This window comes from Somniosus microcephalus, chromosome 7 (genome assembly GCF_052327205.1).
Source record: "Somniosus microcephalus isolate GS21.2 chromosome 7, FLI_Smic_1.0, whole genome shotgun sequence".
NCBI classification, from domain to species: domain Eukaryota; kingdom Metazoa; phylum Chordata; class Chondrichthyes; order Squaliformes; family Somniosidae; genus Somniosus; species Somniosus microcephalus.
Window position 1 is genome coordinate 260453876 of NC_140993.1, and position 23336 is coordinate 260477211.

General features: G+C 44.1%; 1 protein-coding gene across 1 annotated transcript in view; it reads right to left on the reverse strand.

The window, feature by feature from the left end:
* The window catches only part of fam91a1 (family with sequence similarity 91 member A1), a 74255-nt gene that overhangs the window by 45595 nt on the left and 5324 nt on the right, over positions 1–23336 (reverse strand). The window contains exons 2-7 of the mRNA XM_085993659.1: positions 12969–13053; positions 11985–12136; positions 10151–10208; positions 7340–7407; positions 5726–5839; positions 2842–2932 (exon numbers count right to left, since the gene is read on the reverse strand). Of these exons, the coding sequence (XP_085849785.1) occupies positions 2842–2932; positions 5726–5839; positions 7340–7407; positions 10151–10208; positions 11985–12136; positions 12969–13053 (568 nt within the window). The remainder of the gene's footprint in view (positions 1–2841; positions 2933–5725; positions 5840–7339; positions 7408–10150; positions 10209–11984; positions 12137–12968; positions 13054–23336) is intronic.

The window sequence follows — 23336 nt, forward strand, 5'->3', positions numbered from 1 at the left end:
AGGACAGAGATGAGGAAGAATTTCTTCACCCAGAGAGTGGTGAACCTTTGGAATTCTCTACCACAGAAGGCAGTAGAGGCCAATTCATTAAATATATTCAAGAAGGAGTTGGATATATTTCTTAAGGCTAAAGGGATCAAGGGATATGGGGAGAAAGCAGGGACAGGGTACTGAATTTGGATGATCATCCATGATTGCATTGAATGGCAGAGTAGGCTCGAGGGGCCGAATGGCCTACTCCTGCTCCTATCTTCTATGTTTCTATGTTTGATGTCAAGGGCAGTCACTCTCACCTCACGTCTGTGATTCAGCTCCTTTGTCCATGTTTGGACCAAGTCTGTAATGAGGTTTTGGCAGAACCCAAACTTCAATAAGTGGGTCAATTTAATACCAATCAATGTTGAAAAAGAGCCAAGTTTGTTCTGTGAACGCATGGTCACCATGAAGATAAGTACATGAGGGAGAAAGGAATAAGAGAATATCTTGATGGGGTGAGATGAAGTAAAGTGTGTGAAGCATAAACACCGGCATAGACCAGTTGGGCCAAATGGCCTGTTTCTGTGCTGTAAATACTATGTAACTTAGTTGAAAACGCCAAACTCACTTCGTTTAGGATTCTTATCGCCAACAGGTAGACGAGACCTTTACCCCAACAACCTGGTTAAAAAAAAAACCTGATGACCTGTTCAGGTAGTTAAAATGCAAAGTTTTTGCTGGGAGTAGTTTCCTTGCACTGCCAGCTAAATGCAAGGGTCCTACGTACAATGAGATTCACACCAGTACATAATAGATGTTCATGCCGCAAAACATCCCATAACTATACAAATTGGCACTTTTAGTCAGAGATGATACAAGTGGCTGTTGAGAACAGGGAAAATAATTCATTAAAGATGCAGTCGTGCATCTGCTGGACCAAGCTTAGAAAACTGTACTCCACACCTGGCCCATATTGTAAGCCAACACAAGTCAGATATCAGGTTTCCGGGAACAGAAGAGGAGCGGAGTCGCAGGCAGATGACAAAGATGCTCTTCAAATAAGTACTAGTCCAGACAACTTTCACCTACAGAAATTTACAGTTCAGTAATGCACGAGAGAAAAGCTCTTCAGCTTCACTGCCAAAATGATGGGGCCTGCTTAGGTGCTGCCAAGTCTTGCCGTCCCTTGATGAGCGTGACGTTCATTGAAATAACTTGTCTCACTGTTCTATGTATTGAACAGATTTTGCAGAAATTCGGGTCTCCACGGGTGAGTACGCACGGGGTACTCACCCGTAAGCCCAATGGAAGTGCCGGTTTCGTGCATGCGCGGGATACCGGCACTTCCGGTCCCCTGAAAGAAGAGGTTAAGAGGTGGAACGCGTGCGTGGGAGAGGCAGCGCGTGCGCATTGAACTTACATTTTTTTCCCAGGTTTCTCCGGGAAGGTAAGTCTCCAGAAGTTACACATGTAAAAAGCAGTCGCAAGGCCTACTTTTAACAAGGTAAGTGGTGAATTAATTAAAATTAAAACATTTTTTCCACAGGTTTATTATTTTTATAAATACTTTGAAGAAAGGCAAGTTTATTTTTAGCCCCGTTGGAAAATGTAATTAATTTTTTCAAAAATTTAAATTATTGTTTAAAATAGTTATTTCATGTAATTTATAGTTTATTTTAAAAATAAAAATTGATGTTTTGGGGCTTATAGTATTTATAGGTTTGACAGCCCTTCCTGTCAAACTTATGAATGAAGCATTCCCTGCTACCATTGGCTCTCCATGGCCCATGTGATCCCAGGGGACGCATCGAACTAACTGCACACCCCTGGGATACGCAAGCACTGCGCGCCGGCAGTTGGAGGCGGCCCAGGATCACAATTCCATGGGGGCCCACAGCTCAACAGCTGGCGCGCTAGGTAAGTGCAGGTCGGAGGCTTGCACCCGCGGGAAGCCCCCGACCCAAATTTCTGGGTCCTGTTCTCTTTCAGGATCTTCGTACTCTCAGCATTTTGCATCACCCTGAGCTTGATCCTGGCCTGCAGCCACGAGGTCTTTGTTGGAAAGTAGTTGGGTGTCCTGGGTCACCTTTTAAGTACAGCCACTTACTAACACCACCCTCTTCCATCTTGTGCAACTCTTCGAATAACTGGCCAGAGGCAACTGCACTGCTGAATACTGTATCTGGCAGACAAGCGCTCACAGCCTTAACCTTGATGACAGTGATCATCAGCTTGGATATTAGGCCACAATTCCTTTCAAAATTTTGGTGAGGATGGCCCAAGGAACACCGTCGCAAACTGCAGCAGTAAACGGCACTCTTTTACATAGAGTTTCCCCCAACATATTGGATACTTCCATAAAAGAGGGATGACAACAACTAGTGCTTGCATCCTTTCTTGAGAATTTGCAGAACACACTGCTCTGCAGGCTGTAGGAGCGCCAGCAGGCTGGGCTGGGAGAAAGGGAAGGGCGACATGATACTTGTGAACGGTTTCAGCTGCAAGGTGCACTGAACCGCCATCTACGAGGATGGTTTTTGTCGGAATTTTCTGCTGCCGTAAGTGATGACTCATGCAACACCAATTCCAATTTTTTTACTTGAACGGTATATTTTAGTGATCTGTGTACATGGACCCCTAAATCTCTTTGGACCTTCACTGTTCCTAGCTTTTCACCATTTAAAAAATACTCTTTATCTATCCTTTTTTTGGTCCAAAATGGATAACCTCGCACTTACCTGCATTGAAATCCATCTGCCACAACTTTGCCCAGCATGCAGATAACTGGGCCATTGGTAAGACTTGAGTTTCAGGGTTCAGCAAGACAGGTTTTACTGTAATGTCATTCCTAAAGAATATACTCACCGAGGACCACATTGTGTTCCAATATTCCAGCCAGCTGAGGTCCCGAATCAATGATTTTATCAATAGAACTCTGCTCGGACCCTGAACAAATCTAGGGGCAATAAGACAGCCATTCTCAACATGATCTCAGCTGATTCTCTGTTTGAGCATATTAAAGTATTTACAAGACGGCAAAGTTACCAGTTATAAGTATATGTGCTGAGTTGCCAAATTGGAGCATTCCTGGATACCACACGGACATACTTTCAGACGTGGAAACAGGATCTAACTACAATCAGACTTTACAGACCCTGATACAAGCCTCAATTCAGAAGTAGCAATAATAGGTTTAAATTACTCCTAATGTTGCCAAGACTTCTTGAAATTTCTACATGCATTGTTTTGTACATTTCTTAGATACGTTTCCAAAATGGCATGAACATTTTTCCTTAATAAGTTGGTAAAACAGTGTTTCTATTGGCAGAATAAACAAAAAACACCTGAAAATGCTGGAAACACTCGGGGGAGAGGGGTCAGCAGTATCTGTGCGACCAGTTGTTTGTCGAGACCCACTTTTATAGCCACAGCTCTTAAGTGTCAGCCATGTTCAGTGGGTAGCACTCTCACCGGAGTCAGAAGGTTGTGGGTTCAAGTCCCACTCTAGAGACTTGAGATCAAAAACTCTAGGCTGACACTTCAGTGAAGGGAGTGCTACACTGTCTGAAGTGCCGTCTTTCAGAGGAGACGTTAAACCGAGGCCCCGTCTGCTCTCTCAGGTGAATGTAAAAGATCCCATGGCACTATTTCGAAGAGGAGCAGGGGAGTTCTCCCCGGTCTCCTGGCCAATATTTATCCCTCAATCAATGTCACTAAAAACAGATTATCTGGTTATCACATTGCTGTTTGTGGGAGCTTGCTGTGCGCAACTGGCTGCCATGTTTGCAACATTACAACAGTGACTACACTTCAAAAGTACTTCATTGGCTGTAAAGCGCTTTGGGGCGTCCGGTGCTCATGAAAGGCGCTATATAAATGCAAGTGCTGTCTTTTCTCTGCCCCTGTCTCCAGTTCAAACTCACTCCACATGGATTCCAGCTTCAATGTCACCCTGTTTCAGATCCACCCACGATCACTGATATCCGAGAGATATTCAACATTCAATCAAGCATTGCTCGCGGTGCTTTGTTAAATCCACCCCCTCCACCGTGCTCCCAAACTCTCTCTTTCGGAGCAGTGACCCACTTTATTTCAGAGCTGCCCCCCGGTCCTCAATGCCACATCAGGCAGCAAGGACCATAAGCTTCAACAACTTTTGGATGCCAGCCTATCTCCTGATCCCTTCTTCATTTTCTTCCAACCAGTATTCCTGGTCATATTTTCACTATGCCATCTGACCTGCCGCTCTCTGACCCCGAAACGTCCTCAGCTTCATAGCCCTACACTCCCACCTCAACAAACTTCCGTGCTCAACCGGACGCTGAGCTATTCTTCTTCTCTCTTCACATCCATGCCTAATTTTTTTGGGCCGAGACATCCCACCATCGTGTCTTGACCGGTCGGCTGTCTTCAGCCTCCTCAAAGCACCTGGACCACTCCCTCTGGCCTCCTACCCTCCTGTCGATTTTTAAAAAATCATTGAGAGATGAGCCACATCATTTTCTCCATTCCCTTCACTAGCTCTAATCTATTTCCCGCCAAACCTGCACCTTTCCATTCTCATGGGTCCAATCTCTTGAAGAGGCGGCTGAGGAGTAACCTAATAGAGGTCTTTAAAATTATGAACGGTTTTGATAGAGTAGACACAGAGTGCTTCCACTTGTGGGGAAGAGCAAAACTAGAGGCCATCAAGAGAAGATACAGGAAGCTTTTTTTTTTTTTTAATTCGGCACGGACGGGACCGACGTGGTGCCGGTACATCAAAAATTCCGGATAACCGAACGCTATAGTAAAAGATAGGGAGAGCTGACAGCTCCGTATAAAGCAACAAACCCTGTTGCACTGTAGAACAATGGCCTCAAGTTTCAAGCGTCTCTGTAGCTTAGCAACAGCTGCAGCCACACCCTTGCACAGCACAGATGGAAGGCGGCAAAAAAATATGAAGTAAAACCTACTCCTGAATTTTGCCGGTTAACCAAGATTTCCGGTTATTTAGGTGCCGGTAAATCGAAAGTTTCCTGTAGTCACCAAGAAATCAAATAGGGAATTCAGAAGAAACTTCTTTACCCAGAGAGTGGCGAGAATGTGGAACTCGCCACCACAGGAAATTGTTGAGGCAATTAGCATAGATGCATTTAAGGGGAGACTAGAGAAGTACATGAGGAAGAAAGGAATAGAGGGTTACGCTAATAGAGAAAGACGGGAGGAGGCTCGAGTGGAGCACAAACGCCGGCATGGACTGATTGGGCCAAATGGCCAGTTTGCGCTGTATATACTATGTAATCCTAACATCATTAGCAAACCCGCTGACAAAGGGGACGTTTTTATTGTATGGGGGAAAAGGACCTTTTGCTCGCTACTGCTGAATGGTAACTCTGACAACAACTCCCATCTCCTCCTGGCCCACGATGCTACTACTGAACACCATGCCATCATTTCCCAGGCTGTACTGACCTCACCGCTTGGCGATCTTTCCCCGTACCCCCATAGCCTCCAACCTCATGGCCTCCCCAGCCCCACAGCCCATTTCTACCTCCTCACCAGGACAGAGAAACAGGACAATCCTGACAGACCCAGTGTTCCAGCCTACTCCTGTCCCACCAAACTAAGTTACTCTTAACCCCAGCACTGCACTGGAGTGTCAGCCTGGATTTTGTGCTCAAGTGTTAATGTGAATCTAATTAGCCACAGCTCGAAAACTTAACTTCCACTATAAAATATTACTTTTGTCTGTTTATTTTTCCTTTACCTTAATATCATCCTCTGTGATGAAACCAGATTGCACCACCCACCATGGTTCAATGGTAATCTCCACGGGTTTCACTGGCAGCAGGTCACGAGCCGTTTTCCGCCTGAAAAATTTCTGGAATAATGGTTGTTTTGTATAATTAGTGAACTTCTACATCTGCTGGCTAAATATAGTCCACTCTGCAATTAAGAAAGGCCAACATAGCAAAGTAGTTACCAAGGAACTAGGTTTAAGAAAAAAAGCTATTAGCTCTTCAGTGGAGTCCTTATAACACCTTGTTCTACGTCATACATAGAATTTCTTTTGATGAGTTGTGTGCTCATGAAGGTGAGGGATCTCAGTGCTGTATGATGGAACACTGTCCCATTTAGGACATCCAGTATTGGCATCAGCATCAGCACTTCATTTCATTGGATGGCAATACGTAAAACATGCACTTAATTGAATGAGCTATGAACTAATTTTCTTCATAATTTTACTACATCTTATTGTCTAAAATGGGGTGCCTTTACAAATACCCTCCCAGATTTGTTCATATAGGACTTGCAGGTTTTCGGATTATAGCAAAACACACCAATTTTCTCTATGCCACGGTGGCATAGTGGTTAGCACTGTTGCCTCACAGCGCCAGGGACCCGGGTTCGAATCCGGCCTCGGGTGACTGTCTGTGTGGAGTTTGCACATTCTCCCCGTGTTTGCGTGGGTTTTCTCCGGGTGCTCCGGTTTCCTCCCACAGTCCAAAGGTGTGCAGGTTAGGTTGATTGGCTATGATAAATTGACCCTTAGTGTTAGGGGGATTAAAATATGTGGGGTTACGGGGATAGGGTGGGATATGTGTTGGTGTAGGGGTTACGGGGATCGGGTGGGATATGTGTCGGTGCAGGCTCGATGGGCCGAAATGGCCTCTATCTGCACTGTGGGGTTTCTGTGATTCTGTGATCTGTGATAAGCTGCGCGGCGCTCTAGAGCACCTGCACAGCTGGCTCACCGGCTTTTCAACAGGAAACTACGCGCATGCGCAGTATTTTGAATGGGCCACGCACCCAAAAAAAGTAAAGGGAGCATTGGGACCCACATGTGCAAATTAGATCTAACCATGACTGTTCAGTACCAGGTTATCCATAATAACCCGAATCATAGTCTCCAAAAAGCTCTTTTACCGTATTTAGTAACTGCGAAACCTGACAGCGTACAGCACACTGCTCACTGCTCTTTCGCCAGAGACCCAGGTTCAAATCCAGCCCAGACGAATGGGATGGAAATATCTCCGTTGGCTTGAAGGGCCCTCCATTAAATAATCTTTGCAGAGCTCAGATCCACGTCCTATTTCTCATGTGTCCGTTGCATAAAACTGCTGAAAAGTTGCCACAAATTGAGCACAAGCAGCGATAGAGAAGCTACAACAGCTAGTGTGGCAAATGGAAATATTCGCACTCGAGGAACTCGAGCACATTGTTGGGCCATGAGAGAGTTGTATTCTGCATCAGGAAACCTTATACCCAAGAATGCACAATAATGAGACAAGGTGTCCAATTTTCCAATATAGAATCACATCAACTTCAATAAGTAAAAAAAAAAAATTCTTTAAAACTAAAAAAATACAATGGGACTCACTTTTGATGATCTACATTGGTTCATGAGGTCAATATACTGGTTCCTTCCAATTCCCAGAAGCCTCAGACCTTTAAAATAAATTGGAGACCATGCTCAAGAAAAACTTCATTACTCCTATTTTAAAGCTATTCTCTAACATGTTAGCTCTACTATCTCTCCTTTAAGTCAGCTCTTTAATAGCTCACGTTGCAGCAGCTTTATTGTTGAAACAGTTGCAAAACGTCCGTCACATTCTGAAAACTAAACAACGTGCATTTATAGAGCATCTTTAACACAGTAAAAATGTCCCGTGGCGCTTCACAGGAGTGTTATCAGACAGACTTTGACACGGAGCCGCATAAGGGGATGTTAGGACAGGTGACCAAAAAGCTTGGTCAAAGGAGGTGGGTTTTAAGGAGCGTCTGAAAGGTGGCGAGAGGCGGCGAGGTTTAGGGAGGGAATTCCAGAGCTTAGGGCCCAGGCAGCTGAAGGCACGGCCGCCAATGGTGGGGCGAGGAAAATCGGGGATGCGCAATAGACAAGAATTGGAGGGGCGTAATGATCTCGGAGGGTTGTAGGACTGGAGGAGGTGTTAATAAAATAAATACGCATTTCAGACAGGCCAGTTCTGAAAGAAATCAATACCAACACAGCCAATACTTCATGCACTTAGTTTCCCCTTTTCATTGAAATCACAAAGCAAGTTACATAAATTTAAAACAGAAATAGACAGTTTCCTAGAATAAAAGGGAATTAAGGGTTACGGGGAGCGGGCAGGAATTTGGACATGAGTCTAGGTTCGGATCGGTCATGGCCCTGTGGGTAGCGGAGCGGGCCCAGGGGCCGTGTAGCCTGATCCTGCTCCTGTTTCGTGTGTCTAATTCTGTTAGATTCAGGAGATTGTCCTGTGATAGTGGATTGGCGGTTTGGATCAGATCAGCCATGATCTTATTGAATGGCGGAGCAGGCTCGAGGGGCCGATTGGCCTACTCCTGCTCCTATTTCTTATGTTCTTATGTAAGTTACTTTCAAATTACTACATAACTATCCTGAACTTAGTACAGGAAACTCTTTTTTATCCGGCACCGACGGGACCGGCGTGGTGCCGGTTGATCAAAAAGTCCGGATTACAGAGAGGTATACTTACTAAGGTACGAGAGCCCCGTGCACAGCCACAGATCCAGGCGTCCCTGCTGCATGGCAACAGGTGCAGGAACCCTGGTTACACGGCCACAGATCCAGGAACCCCGGTTACACGGCCACAGATCCAGGAACCCTGGTTACACGGCCACAGATCCAGGAACCCCGGTTACACGGCCACAGATCCAGGAACCCCGGTTACACGGCCACAGATCCAGGAACCCCGGTTACACGGCCACAGATCCAGGAACCCCGGTTACACAGCCACAGATCCAGGAACGGCCACTAATATGAAGTAAAACTTACCTGAACCTACTCCTGAATTTTGCCGGTTAAGAGAGATTTCCGGTTATTTAGGCGCCGGCGAAAAGAGAGATTCCTGTACGTTTATTTTTGTGTCTGCCTAGTTTTATGGATTAAAAAAATGACCAACCGGTTTTAAATGAAATGTGTCGCCTAATTCTGAAGCAGCAACAAATTTACAAAGCACCATATTTTTAGTGTTCACATAGTGTGCAAATGATCAATTTTTGTAGAAACTGTTCCATTTATTGACACTGCTGCAGCAGAGCCTATTCTGAAGAACTTTCAGATTCTTTGTTCTGTACATAAAAAGCAAGCAAGTTCTGAAAGCTCATTTTTTGATCAGTATTTTTTTACATTTCAAAGACTTCCAGTTACTTTTCTAAGCTATTCTCTCTCCAAACAACAAAAAACAGGTTTAGATACACAAAATGGCATTGTCCAGGGTGAGCACAGAACCTGATCCCAGGCCTCACATCATTGCCCATGGGTGCGCGAGGAACCTGCTCCTAGGTCCCAGCCAATGGCACCCTAGCTGGTCAGTATCAAGGGTGCATTCGAAACCTCGTCCCCAAATCATCATCCGGGTAGGAGAATTGGTCTTGACTTTAGTGTCTCCACCCCATCTCCTCACTTACGACACAGAGATCAATATGGAAAATCACAAACAGAAATATGCATCCTCAGTGAAATGTGCGCTAAAAAGACTTGCATTTATGTAGCGACTTTCATGACCTCAAGTTTTGCAAAAGTGCAGAATTAGAAGCAAATTTTTTAATATACTAACCCAGGAGGACCTACTTTTATAATAGTATTATGAACTGTTAGAACAATTTAGATTAACTATTAATAGATTTGGATATCATACATTAAAATAGATCATTTAAAAAAAATTCAAACACTTCATTAATACTGATTTTTAAAATTCAGTTGCTCAGCCATTTACAATACATGCAGAACCATGCAATGTCATGGGAACCTGAAAAATAATAGATCTCTGCGCTCCTCCAATTCTGGCCTCTTCAGCATCCCCGATTTTCATCGCTCCACCATTGGCGACCAAGCTTTCAGCTGCCAAGACACCAAGCTCTGGAATTCCCTCCCTAAACCTTTCCGTCTCTCTTTCCTCCTTTAAGACGCTCCTTAAAACCTAGCTCTGATCAAGCTTTTCGTCATCTGCCCTAATATCGGCTTATGCGGCTCGATGTCACTCCTGTGCAGCGCCTTGGGATGTTGTACTACATTAAAGGCACTATACAAATGCAAGTTGTTGTTGTTACTTGGTAGCCCAGCAGGCGGCACTCTTTTGAGCTTGGGATTAAGAACTTTTGTTCATCCAGCATAAAAGATCAGTTTTATTCAGATAGCAAACGGGTACGATAGACTTACAATCAGCAGCTGTGAAGTTAGGTAACGAATCATAACTTTTTTCACTGTTCATGATATCCTAAAAGGGAAAAGAAAATGTTTTAAAATTTTTTTTTTTTTTTTTTTTTTTTTAAATTGAGTTGTGCACAATAGACGACAGCTGCCTTGCAGTTCAACACGGAAGAGATACTGTTCCTGAATTTGTAATTCTACTCTTACACTGGTCTATAAAATCAATCCACTGGCAGCAATCAGCCAGCTCACAAGTACTGACGCAGCTGGCAATTTCTGCTCTTGCATTCACCAGTTTTAAAAGCAGCGGCCGGGATTGAAGGTGCTCTGGCTGGTGACACAGAGGACATTTACACTTCGCCAGTTCCGACGAAGGGTCATCGACCTGAAACGTTAACTCGGTTTCTCTCTCCACAGATGCTGCCTGACCTGCTGAGTATTTCCAGCATTTTCTGTTTTTATTTGAGAATTAATGAAGTGTGGCTACACTGTTTAACTACTTTAGTTTGGAGAGTTTTGCTCCAGGCAGTTTTGTATTAGAGAGGATGAAGGTACCAAGCACATGGAGAAACACAAACTAATGGGGACCAGTAGATACGGATTTAGGTTAAGCGAATAGGGTTAGATGAATAGGAGTGGGAGGAGGCTCGTGTGGAGCATAAACACCGGCACGGATCTGTTGGGCCGAATGACCTGTTTCTGGGCTGTACATTCTGTGTAGAATCATCGAATGATACAGCACAGAAGGAGACCATTCGGCCCATCGTGCCCTTGCCAGCTCTTTGGTAGAGCTATCCAATTAGTCCCACTCCTCTGCTCTTTCCCCATAGCCCTGTAAAGTTACAGATAATACTACGTAACTTTTCAATCATCAGCATTTTTATGTGCCAGGTTATAAATGCATTAGCACACCGTGTAAAGGTTTAATTAAAAAAGGAGGTAACTGGAAGGAAACTATTCTTGTATGACTGAAGATTTCTTTTCAGTTGACTCGTTCAAGATGGCAAACCTTTTTTTTCCCAAAAAAGGTTATTTTGGCTCCTTAAGCCACACATTAACTGTGAGTGAAAAAGCAGCGGGGAAACTGCTCACAAAACTCCACAAATACTGCTCCGAATGGGCCAGCAAAATCCAATGGCAATTCTCCCCTTGCCCCACCGCCCCCGATTTTCCATCCCCATGTGGTGAAGGATCTGCCATTATTCAACACCATACCAGCGCAAAAGTTAAAGAGAAGTGTGACATAAGAAAACTACTAAGCACTTGGTCTAAGTGTTAAACAAAGCTTTAATCAACTGTTTTACAACATGAGATCTAGTTGTGTCCTTCACTAGTTCCTGTTAAAAGAATGTCCTGAGCAAGCTGGGCCCATGCCCGAGTATTTATACTCTCCCTGGACAGCGCCACCAGCAGGCCGCCCAGTATCATTTCATAAGTCATTTCCACATGACAAGATTCATGTCAAAGTGTATTAACAAAACGAACAGCCGGACAGTTCTCATAGTTAGAATCATAGAATGATAGAGCACAGAAGGTTGCTATTTGGCCCATTGCGCCTGTGCTGGCTCTTTGGTAGAGCTATCCTATTAGTCCTACTTGGGCATCGCACTGTTAGAAATCTGGGCTCCAATGAATGGGACCGATAGGACAGTACTGACCCCAGCTGAAATGACTTTGGTCAGTCTTAATCAGATTCCTAGTGGATGCAAGTTTACAACATAAAAATGTCCACACAACTGAACTGCCAAATTGCAGATCTCTCCCAGAGTATGCACCAATTTAAATGTTACAGGATATAAGACCTTTACATGTCAGTTTAAAGTTACTGAATGCTTAAACTCACCTCCATAATTCCTATATAATAGGAAAAGGGTGTAACCCGTAGTCCCTTCACCATAATGTCAGATAAATGATATGGATACAGCACGAGATGTTCTCTGCTATATTTAAACAGCTCTTCGTAGTACTTGCGTTCATCTTTCTTGATGTATCGCACTGGGTTCGGGTGGGGAGAAATAAAGAGAAAACAAACAAGTCAGCAATGCAGTGGAATTAAAACCACAACAACTTGCATTTATATAGCACCCTTAATGCAACAAAACATCCCAAGGCACTTCGCAGGCGCGTTATCAGCCAAAATTTAACACTGAGCCACATATTAGGACAGGTGACGGGTAGGTTTTCAGGAGCAACTTAAAGGAGGAGAGTGAGGTAGAAAGGCAGAGAGGTTTAGGGAGGGAAATCCAGAGCTTAGGGCCCAGGCAGCTGATGGCACAGCCGCCAAGGGTGGAGCAATGGAAATCGGGGATGCGCAAGGAAATGTTCCCTTTAAATGTTTTTGGGTGCGTGGCCCCTTTAACGGGCTGATCAGCCCATTCAAGTTCCCACACATGCGCGTTTTTTCCTATTGTTAAGCCGGCAAGAGGCCTGTGGGAGCTGCAGACAGCTGTGTGTCCGTGCAGCTTAAAGGGAACATTGGCACAAGGGTGTGTGCAGGTTGTGTGAATAGTCAGACTTTCTTTCAGACTGGATAATGTAGGGCAGTCCGAAACATGCCAATTTGGGCTACATAAAATAAACTAGACATAAAATAGGAAGATTCCAATCTAATTTCTGACGTACGGAATTAGAGAAAGGGGGTCAAGGGGGTGGGGGGGGGGGAAAAGAGAGAAATTCATCTTTCATTAATACATACTTTGAGTACATTGGTGGTGTTATGCAGGATTTAGCGCTTAACCTTTCACATGACAGTACAGGACCTGATGAATGAAGTACATACAATTCAAAATACTGTACATCAGGCTTCAATAATGAAGGCTCCACTTACCCAAGTTACTTCTGTACCGCAGCTGATTGCGGATGCTGTAAAGCAGAACCTGTTTCTCGTATTCGCGCTGCGAGTTCCCGAGACTCTGTAAAAGACATCACAAAGCAGTATTATAATAGCAAAATACTGCGGATGCTGGAAATCTGAAATAACAACAGAAAATGCTGGAAATACTCAGCAGGCCAGGCAGCATCCGTGGAGAGAGAAACAGAGTTAACGTTTCAGGTCTGGGACCCATCATCAGAACTTCCTGGAGTGTTTACGGGATGGTTTCCTGGACCAATATGTCAAGGAACCAACCAGAGATCAGGCCATCTTAGACTGTGTATTATGTAACGAGAAAGGATTAATTAGCAATCTTGTTGTACGAGGCCCATTGGGTCGGAGCGATCATAATATGATCGAATTCTTCATTAAGATGGAGAATGAAGTAGTTGACTCAGAGACTAGGGTCCAAAATTTAAATAAAGAAAACTATGATGGTCTGAGGCGCGAGTTGGGTAGGATTGATTGGGGAATGTCACTCAAAGGGTTGACGGTGGATAGGCAATGGCAAACATTCAAAGACCGCATGGATGAACTGCAGAATTTGTTCATCCCAGTTTGGCATAAAAATAAAACAAAAAAGGTGACTCAACCGTGGCTAACAAGGGAAATTAGGGATAGCATACGATCCAAGGAGGACATATAAATTGGCCAGAAAAAGCAATAATCCTGAGGATTGGGAGCAGTTTAGGATTCAACAAAGGGATTAATTAAGAAGGGGAAAATAGAATATATGAGAGTAAGCTTGCAGGGAACATAAAAACTGACTGTAAAAGCTTTTATAGATATGCGAAGAGAAAAAGATTGGTGAAGTCAAGCATAGGTCCCTTGCAGTCAGAATCAGGGGAATTTATAATGGGGAACAAAGAAATGGTAGACTAACTAAATACATATTTTGGTTCTGTCTTCACAGAGGAGGACACAAATAACCTCCCAGAGATGCCGGGGAACATAGGGTCTGATGAAAGGGTGGAACCGAAAGAAATCAGTATTTGTAGGGAAATGGCGTTAGGAAAATTGATGGGACTGAAGGCCGATAAATCCCCAGGGCCTGATAATCTACATCCTAGGGTACTTAAGGAAGTGGCCCTAGAAATAGTAGGTGCATTGCTGGTCATCTTCCAGAACTCGATAGACTCTGGAACAGTACCCATGGATTGGAGGATAGCTAATGTTACCCCACTATTCAAAAAAGGTGGTAGAGAAAAAGCGGGGAATTATAGACCGGCAAGCCTGACATCGGTAGTGGGGAAAATGCTAGAGTCCATTGTAAAAGATGTAATAACGGAGCACTTGGAAAGCAGTGACAGGATCGGACAAAGTCAACATGGATTTACAAAAGGTAAATCGTGCTTGACTAATCTACTGGAATTTTTTTGAGGATGTAACTGGTAAAATAGATAAGGGAGAACCAGTGGATGTGGTGTATTTGGACTTTCAGAAGGCTTTTGATAAGGTCCCGTATAAGAAATTAGCGTGCAAAATTAAGGCACATGGGATTGGGGGGCAAGGTATTGACTTGGATAGAGAACTGGTTGGCGGATTGAAAGCAAAGAGCTGGAATAAACGGGTCGTTTTCCGAGTGGCAGGCAGTGACCAGTGGGGTACCGCAAGGATCGGTCCTAGGACCCCAGCTGTTCACAATATATATTAATGATCTGGACGAGGGAATTGGATGTAATATCTCCAAATTTGCAGACGACACAAAGCTGGGTGGGAGGGTATGCTGTGAGGAGGATGTCGTGAAACTCCAGTACGATTTGGACAGGTTGGGTGATTGGGCAGAAACATGGCAAATGCACTATAATGTGGATAAATGTGAGGTTATCCACTTTGGTGGCAAAAAAAGGAAGGCAGATTATTATTTGAATGGCAATAGATTGGGAGAAGGGGAAGTGCAACGAGACCTGGGTGTTCTTGTGCACCAGTCGCTGAAAGTAAGCATGTAGGTGCAGCAGGCGGTTAAGAAGGCAAATGGTACGTTGGCCTTCGTAGCAAGAGGGTTCGAGTACAGGAACAAGGATGTCTTGCTGCAGTTGTACAGGGCCTTGGTGAGACCGCACCTTGAATATTGTGTGCAGTTTTGGTCGCCTTACCTGAGGAAGGACGTTCTTGCCATGGAAGGAGTGCAGCGAAGATTCACCAGGCTGATACCTGGGATGGCAGGAATGACGTATGAGGAGAGATTGGGTCGATTGGGCTTATACTCACTGGAGTTTAGAAGATTGAGAGGGGATCTCATCAAAACCTATAAAATTCTGTCAGGCCTGGACAGACTAGATGCAGGAAGGATGTTTCCGATGGCCGGGGGAGTCCAGAACCAGGGGTCACAGTCTAATGATAAGGGGTAAGCCATTTAGGACTGAGATGAGGAGGAATTTCTTCACCCAGAGAGTGGTGAACCTGTGGAATTCTCTACCACAGAAGGCAGTAGAGACCAGTTCATTAAATATATTCAAGAAGGAGTTGGATATATTTGTTAAGGCTAAAGGGATCAAGGGGTACAGGGAGAAAGCAGGGACCGGGTACTGAACTTGGATGATCAGCCATGATCGCATTGAATGGCAGAGCAGGCTAGAGGGGCCGAATGGCCTACTCCTGCTCCTATCTTCTATGTTTCTATGTTTTAACACAGCACCAAGAACATGCACTAAACACATACTTCAGTATTTAATGGTTAATTACAAGGTGCTTTCTCCAAGATCAAAACTGGGATCATGATCTGATTGCTATACGTTAATGCAATTTCATTCTTAAATGCAGAATTGCAGTTTGATCTTAAAAGCTTTATGTAATACTTTAGATCCATCTGTACGACAGTTTTATTTGTAATGGAGACTGATAACACCCAAATACTAAGAAGCTAAGCAGTGCATGAGATGAATTTGCACTGAGTCAGAAGGTTGTGAGTTCAAGCTCCACTCCCGGGACTTGGGCACAAAATCTAGGCTGACATTCCAGTGTGGTACTGAGGGAGTGCCGCACTGTCGGAAGTGCCGTCCTTCGGACGAGACGTTAAACCGAGGCCCCGTCTGCTCTCTCAGGTGGACGTAAAGATCCCACGGGACTATTTCAAAGAAGAGCAGGGGATTTCTCCCCGGAGTCCTGGCCAATATTTATCCCTCAACCAACATCACTAAAAGCAGGAGATGAAAACTGCAGCACAGGGCACCAGTGAATCAGTAAACACAGAGTGGCACAGCAAACATCAGCGAATTTAAGAGTTAAATGGAGAAATGGGAGTAGCCAGCAGAGAACATCGAGAGGTACAGAAGCATGGCTGGCAGCAGCCGATCAATAAATTCGTAGTACAGCAGGCATACCAACAAATCAATAAATGAAATGGAGGGTCGGGCCACCGACAGAAGCTTAATGAATGCAGTGGGAATGAGTCGATTAATTGAGCAGTGGGCAGACCAAAGAAAAGTCATTAAATTAACAAAGCAGCAAGTAACAGTGAGCTAACAAATTCATCGAGCAGTCGGCACTACAACATCTTAACAGATTAATGGAACAGTGAACACAAATCAAGTTAATGGTACTGCAGCACACCAACAAATGGATAAACTAATGAAGCACGTTGAATTAATAAATTCAAAACAGGCACACCAAATCAAGCAGCAGTGAATTAATACATTCATAAAGCAGAGTGCACACAAAAAAAAATTAGCAATGCAGCAGACAAAGCAACAAAGTGAGTACGTTAATGGAGTAGCAGGCATTAGTAAACTAATGCATGATCAGGCGCCAGTCAATTATGGGAATGGTGGTTGGCGGGAGGGGGGAGAGAGGTGGGGGGGGGGGGGGGAAGGCGTTAATAGTCCATGGGATTAGAGGTCCCAGTTTGCGATTCCAAGGGTGCAAGAACCAAGGTGGTAGGCTCAAGACCAGCCACTTCTTCATACGTCACCAGGGAAAGCCAATAGAATGGGTAAGCCAGCCCAAAACTGGGCGGCCAGCAACAATATCAGCGGGGAAAACTGGGATTTGCACAGGCCACAGTCCAAAGTGGGCCTATGGGTGGGAAACGAAAGTCTGCAGATGGGCATGGAGGGCCAGGTGCCCATTTATCGGGTGAAAACCCCCAAAGATTGAGATTTAAACGTCTGATAAACCGGGGGGGGGGGGGGGGGGGACACACCTAAAAGTCAGGGGGGTAGAAATTCCTGTTAAATCAGGTCAGATTTTAATAACTTGCTCCACAGTAATAACTACAACTACTAGCCTTTATATAGCACCTTTAACATAGTAACACGTCTCAAGTGGCGTTATCGAACAAAATTTGACACTGAGCCACATAAGGCCACATTAGGACAGGTGACCAAAAACGTGGTCAAAGAGGTAGGTTTTAAGGAGCGTCTTAAAGGAGACAGAGGCCTCTAGTGGTCAAACACTGCATCTGCATCGTGACTTGACATACCAAAAGTGCATTGGAAAAGCAGACACAGTGGGCCAGAACTTCGGGTCCCCACAGGTGAGTACGCGCTGGGTACTCATGCATAGACCCAACGAAAGTGCCGGTTTCGTGCATGCACGGCGCATGCGTGGGAAACCGGAACTTCCGTTCCCTTAAAGGAAGGGGTTCACAGGTCGAACGCGTGCGCCGGAGAGGCAGCGCGTACGCCTGGAACTTCCGTTTTTTTTTGCAGGTTTTTCCGGGAGGGTAAGTCTCCAGCAGCTACGCTTGTAAAAAGCAGTCGCAAGACCTGCTTTTAACAAGGTAAGTGGTGAATTAAGTAAAATTAAAACATTTTTCACCACAGGTTTATTATTTTTAAATACTTTAAAGAAAGGTAAGTTTATTTTTAGCCCTGTTAGAAACTGTAATTCGTTTTTTCAAAAATTTAAATTGTTTAAAATAGTTATTTTATGTAATTTATAGCTATTTTAAAAATGTGATTTTTTTAAAATGTATTTGAAGTTTTAGTTAGGTTTTGGGGCTGAACTGTATTCATGGATTTGACAGGTCTTCCTGTCAAATCTATGAATACAGATTCCCTGCTACCATTGGCTCTCCATGGCCCACGTGATCCCAGGGGACGCTTTGAACTAACTGCGCCCCTGGGATACGCAAGCACTGCGCGCTGGCAGTTGGAGCAGGCCCAGGATCGGAATCCCACGCGGGCCCACAGCACAACGGCCGGCGCGCTAGGTAAGTGCGGGTCGGAGGCTTGCACCCGCGGGAAGCCCCCCGACCCGAATTTCTGGGCCAACGACCCGTAATTTGCGGTCAGTGGTGAAGCAACGGCGATCGGCGCTGACCTCGAAGAAAGCTGCCCACGGAGATCTCGCTATCTCTGTGGCGAGAACTTTAGCTTCCTCGACAAGAAATTGATTGCAGCGCTGTCAAAAGGGCAACTCCAGTGAATAGCAGCAGTGATGTCATCAAGCTGTCTAAGCAGCCAATCACACTGAGGAATTCTCAGACAGCAAACCAGGAAATAAAAAGCACTGATTATCTGCACTTTTTAAAAATGTTAGAGCACAAAATAAAGATTGGGGCATACACATGGGGTTAAGGTAGAAGCTAAGATATCATGAACAAATTTTAATTCTTTTTAAATCTAGTAATTTTTAATCATAATGGAGAAATTTGACATTCCACAAACATAAAATTTGTTTTTCAGGGCCAGACGATTCTTTAGCAGTCAATATGCTGTTAAAAGCTCAGCTACACCTATTCCAACAAGGCTTAAAATTTAATGGGGTGTTTAACAATGATATTAGTGGGGAAAAGCTTGCGTTTTTGTTCATTCCACTGATTTCTGGCTTTCGGGGGGGGGAGGGGGCGGGGGTCCCACAAGGCAGCCTGTGTCGGAGCAGTGAATGACTGACCACAACTTCCGAATTTCTGCATTTAGCTGCACATGCACTAAATCCTGAAGTTACGGTCAGTTTCAGAGGAAAAATTATGGAGAATGCTGCATACCATACACAAGACCTTTAGTAACACTAGACATATGCTACATAGGAACAGGAGTAGGCCATTCAGCCCCTCAAGCCTGTTTCACCACTCAATTACATCATGGCTGATCTGTAACTTATCTCCATCGGTCTGCCTTGGTTCCTTAACCCTGAATACCCTTGACTAATGAAAATAGGCAGAAGGTCACCAGCATTTTCTATTTTTAACTCATTGTATACAAAGTGCAGACACAGCAAATGGCATATGACCAGTTAATCTGTTTTTGATGCAATTGCACACAACGCTCTTACATTTTTCAATCCTTTATAAAAGTTTGCTTCATTGAACTGCTTGTCCACAGATCAAACTTTTAACTTTATATTGTACTCCCAAGATAAAACTAAATATGGAATGTAAAGCTGAAAAAGTGTGAAACATTTATATAGTGACTTTCACCACCTCAGGACGTCCCAAAGCGCTTTTCAGCCAATGCAGTACCTCTTGAGGCAAACAACGTAACCAGCCATGGGAAGAATGCCAGCTGGGAGAATTCTCTACTCTTCCTCAAAATAATACCATAAGATATTTACAGCCATTTGAACTGGGAGTCAATTTACATCATATCTGAATGACAGCAGCTCTAACAATGCAACACTTCCACCTGTACCGCACATCAGCCTAAATTGTGCACACAAGTCCTGGAGTGGGCCTTGAAGGCACAGCTTCTGACTCAAGACGCGAAAATGTTACCATTGAGCCAAGCTGACACAAGGTACTGTGCAATCATTTTGCTCATATCTATCATCTCATTATTAGTTGTAGAATCACTATTAATCTTTCTAGCAAGAATTAAATAATTACAAATAATTATATTGGGGGGAAAAAAATCATTCTGCACAAAGCATAGAAGATAGGAGCAGGAGTAGGCCATTCGGCCCCTCGAGCCTGCTCCGCTATTCAATCAGATCATGGCTGATCATCCAAATTCAGTACCCTGTCCCTGCTTTCTCCCCATATCCCTTGATCCCTTTAGCCTTAAGAAATATATCTAACTCCTTCTTGAATATATTTAATGAATTGGCCTCAACTGCCTTCTGTGGTAGAGAATTCCACAGGTTCACCACTCTCTGGGTGAAGAAATTCCTCCTCATCTCTGTCCTAAATGGCTTACCCCTTATCCTTAGACTGTGACCCCTGGTTCTGGACTCCCCCCGCCATCGGGAACATCCTTCCTGCATCTAGTCTGTCCAGTCCTGTTAGAATTTTATAAGTTTCAATGAGATCCCCTCTCATTCTTCTAAACTCCAGCGAGTATAAGCCCAGTCGACACAATCTCTCCTCATACGTCATTCCTGCCATCCCAGGTATCAGTCTGGTGAATCTTCGCTGCACTCCCTCCATGGCAAGAACATCCTTCCTCACATATTCTACATCTTTTCGCCCAACTCGCCAGTGACCAAAAGATAGCATCTCTAAATGACAGCAGCTGAATTCTGTGCAGCTCAGACGTTGCCTCACCCAGTGAGTTTTTCCCGGTACTGTACCATTAGATTCCCATGATGGAATATATGCCACCCAGCATTACTTATTGCATGCAACACTCTTTCATTTCCTCAATCCTTGACAAGTTTACTTAGTCGAATTTGTCGAGTCCACAGATTAAACTTGAGTATATATTGTACTCCCAAGATAAAACTAAAACTGATATATGGAATGCAAGGCTTGAAAAGCACTTCATTTTGCAAAACAAGACAAACTTAACTGGTAATTAAATCAATAGCTGCAGCCAATAAAAATAGCTCTGCTTCATTTTAAAATTTCCAATTTATATCTAACAGTATTAAATGCATATCATCACAATTCTTTTATAAAAAGGTCCAATCTCATTCATCTTCATGTATAGTTGCTGCTCAAGAAATAGAAACATAGAAAACTAGGAGCAGGAGTCGGCCATTCGGCCCTTCGAGCCTGCTCCACCATTCAACATGATTATGGCTGATCCTCTATCTCAATATCATATTCCCGCTCTCTCCCCATACCCCTTGATGCCTTTTGTGTCTAGAAATCTATCTATCTCCTTCTTAAATATATTCAGTGACTTGGCCTCCACAGCCTTCTGTGGTAGAGAATTCCACAGGTTCACCACCCTCTGAGTGAAGACATTTCTCCTCATCTCAGTCCTAAATGTCCTACCCCGTATCCTGAGACTGTGACCCCTCGTTCTAGACCCCCCCCAGCCAGGGGAAACATCCTCCCTGCATCCAGTCCGTCTAGCCCTGTCAGAATTTTATACATTTCAATGAGATCCCCTCTCATTCTTCTAAAAAAGAAAGCAGCACATTGATACAAATACCTTCAAACAACAAAATTTAATACCGAGGAATAAGCTGCATAAAAGAGTGAGTGTGTTGGACAGTACTAGAGAAAATAGTACCTCCATATTAGATAGGAGCAGACTAAGAAAGGCTACGAAAAATTCAAAAATGGGTTTAGAATTCATGTACAAAGTGTGGTGAATAAGGTTGGTGAGCTACAAGCACAATTAGCTGTGTGGCAATATGAGGTTGTGGCAATAACGGAAACATGGCTTAAAAATGGTGAGGACTGGGCACTTAATATTCAATTCAATTTCAATTTTATTTATCACATAACCAAATACAAGAAGTGAAATACAAGAAGTGAAATCCAGTCAGTGAAATGCTTTTTTCTTAACGAGCCAAGCGCACCAAGCAGCAAAGGACACTTAGCTGCCTGGTACGCACGGAGCCCGCAAGGACGGCAGCCATCTTCATCGGCGCCATCACAATAGGATCCGCTCTCGCCTCGCTCCGCCTTTCCCGCACTCCTGCCCGACTCAAGGGTGCAAGGTGTTCAGAAAAGATAGGGAAGGAAAAAAGGGAGGTGGGGTGGCAGTGCTGATTAAGGAAGACATTGTAGTGTTGGAAAGGGAGGATGTTCTTGAGGGGACAAGGACAGAATCCATTTGGTTAGAGTTGAGGAGCAAAAAGGGTATGATCACGCTATTGGGGGTATTCTATAGGCCTTCGAATAGTGAGAAGGAGGTAGAGGAGCAAATCTGCAGGGAAATCGCAGAGATATGCAAGAGCTATAGAGTGGTGATATTGGAGGACTTTAATTACCCAAATATTGATTGGGATAATGCTAGAGTAAAGGGAAAGGAGCAGGAGGAATTTCTGAAATGTGTTCAGGAGAATTTCCTTGACCAATATGTTCTTGGCCCAACTAGGAAGGAGGCATTGCTGGATCTGGTGCTGGAGAATGAGGTGGGCCAGGTTGACCAAGTGTCTGTGGGAGAACACTCAGGTACGAGTGATCATTGTATTATAAGATTTAGATTAGCAATGGAGAGGAGCAAGGAACAATCTAGAGTGGAACTTCTAAATTGGAATAGGGCTAACTTCAATGGGATGCGAAAGGATCTAGCCAGGGTAAAATGGAACCAAAGACTGACAGGAAAAACTGTAACGGAACAATGGGTGATCTTTGAGGAGATGTTCCAAGTACAGGCTAGGTACATTCCAACAAGAGGGAAGGGTAAGGGAACCAAAGCAAGGGCTCCTTGGATGACAAGGGAGATAGAGAAGATGATGAAACAAAAAAGAGGGTGTATGATGCATGTCAGGTGAATTCTTCAAGGGAGAACCAGACCAAATACAATAAGTTGAGAGGGGAAGTGAAGATGAAAATAAGATTGGCAAAGAGAGAATATGAGAGTAGAATGGCAGTTAACATAAAAGGGAACCCAAAAATCTTCTACCGGCACGTAAACAGTAAGTGGGTGGGATGGGGCCTATTCGAGACAAAGAAGGTGATATATGCTTAGAGGCGCAGGGCAAGGCTGGAATACTCAATGAGTACTTTGTATCGGTGTTTCCTAAGGAGGTGGATGCTGACAAAATATCAGTAGAAGTGGAAAAGGTAGAAGCAATGGAAGGGGTGGAAATTGATGGACAGGATGTACTAGAAAGACTGGGTATGCTTAGAGTGGACAACTCGCCTGGTCCAACTGGCTTGCATCCCAGGTTGCAAAGGGAATTGGGGGAGGAGATAGCGGAAGGGTTTGCCATAATTTTCCAATCTTCCCTAGATGCGGGGGAGGTGCCTGAGGAATGGAAAGTGGCAAATGTGACACCATTGTTCAAGAAAGGGTGTAAGGACAATCCTAGTAACTACAGGCTGGTCAGTTTAACAAGTGGTGGGTAAAGTTTTAGAAACAATAATCAAGGAAAAAATTAACAGGCATTTGGAGAGGTTTAAGCTAATTAAGGAGAGCCAACAGAGGTTTGTAAGAGGAAGATCGTGTTTAACTAATCTAATTGAATTTTTTGATGAAGTAACGGAGAGGATTGATGAAGGGAAAGCAATGGATCGATAGCAAAATACTGCAGATGCTGGAA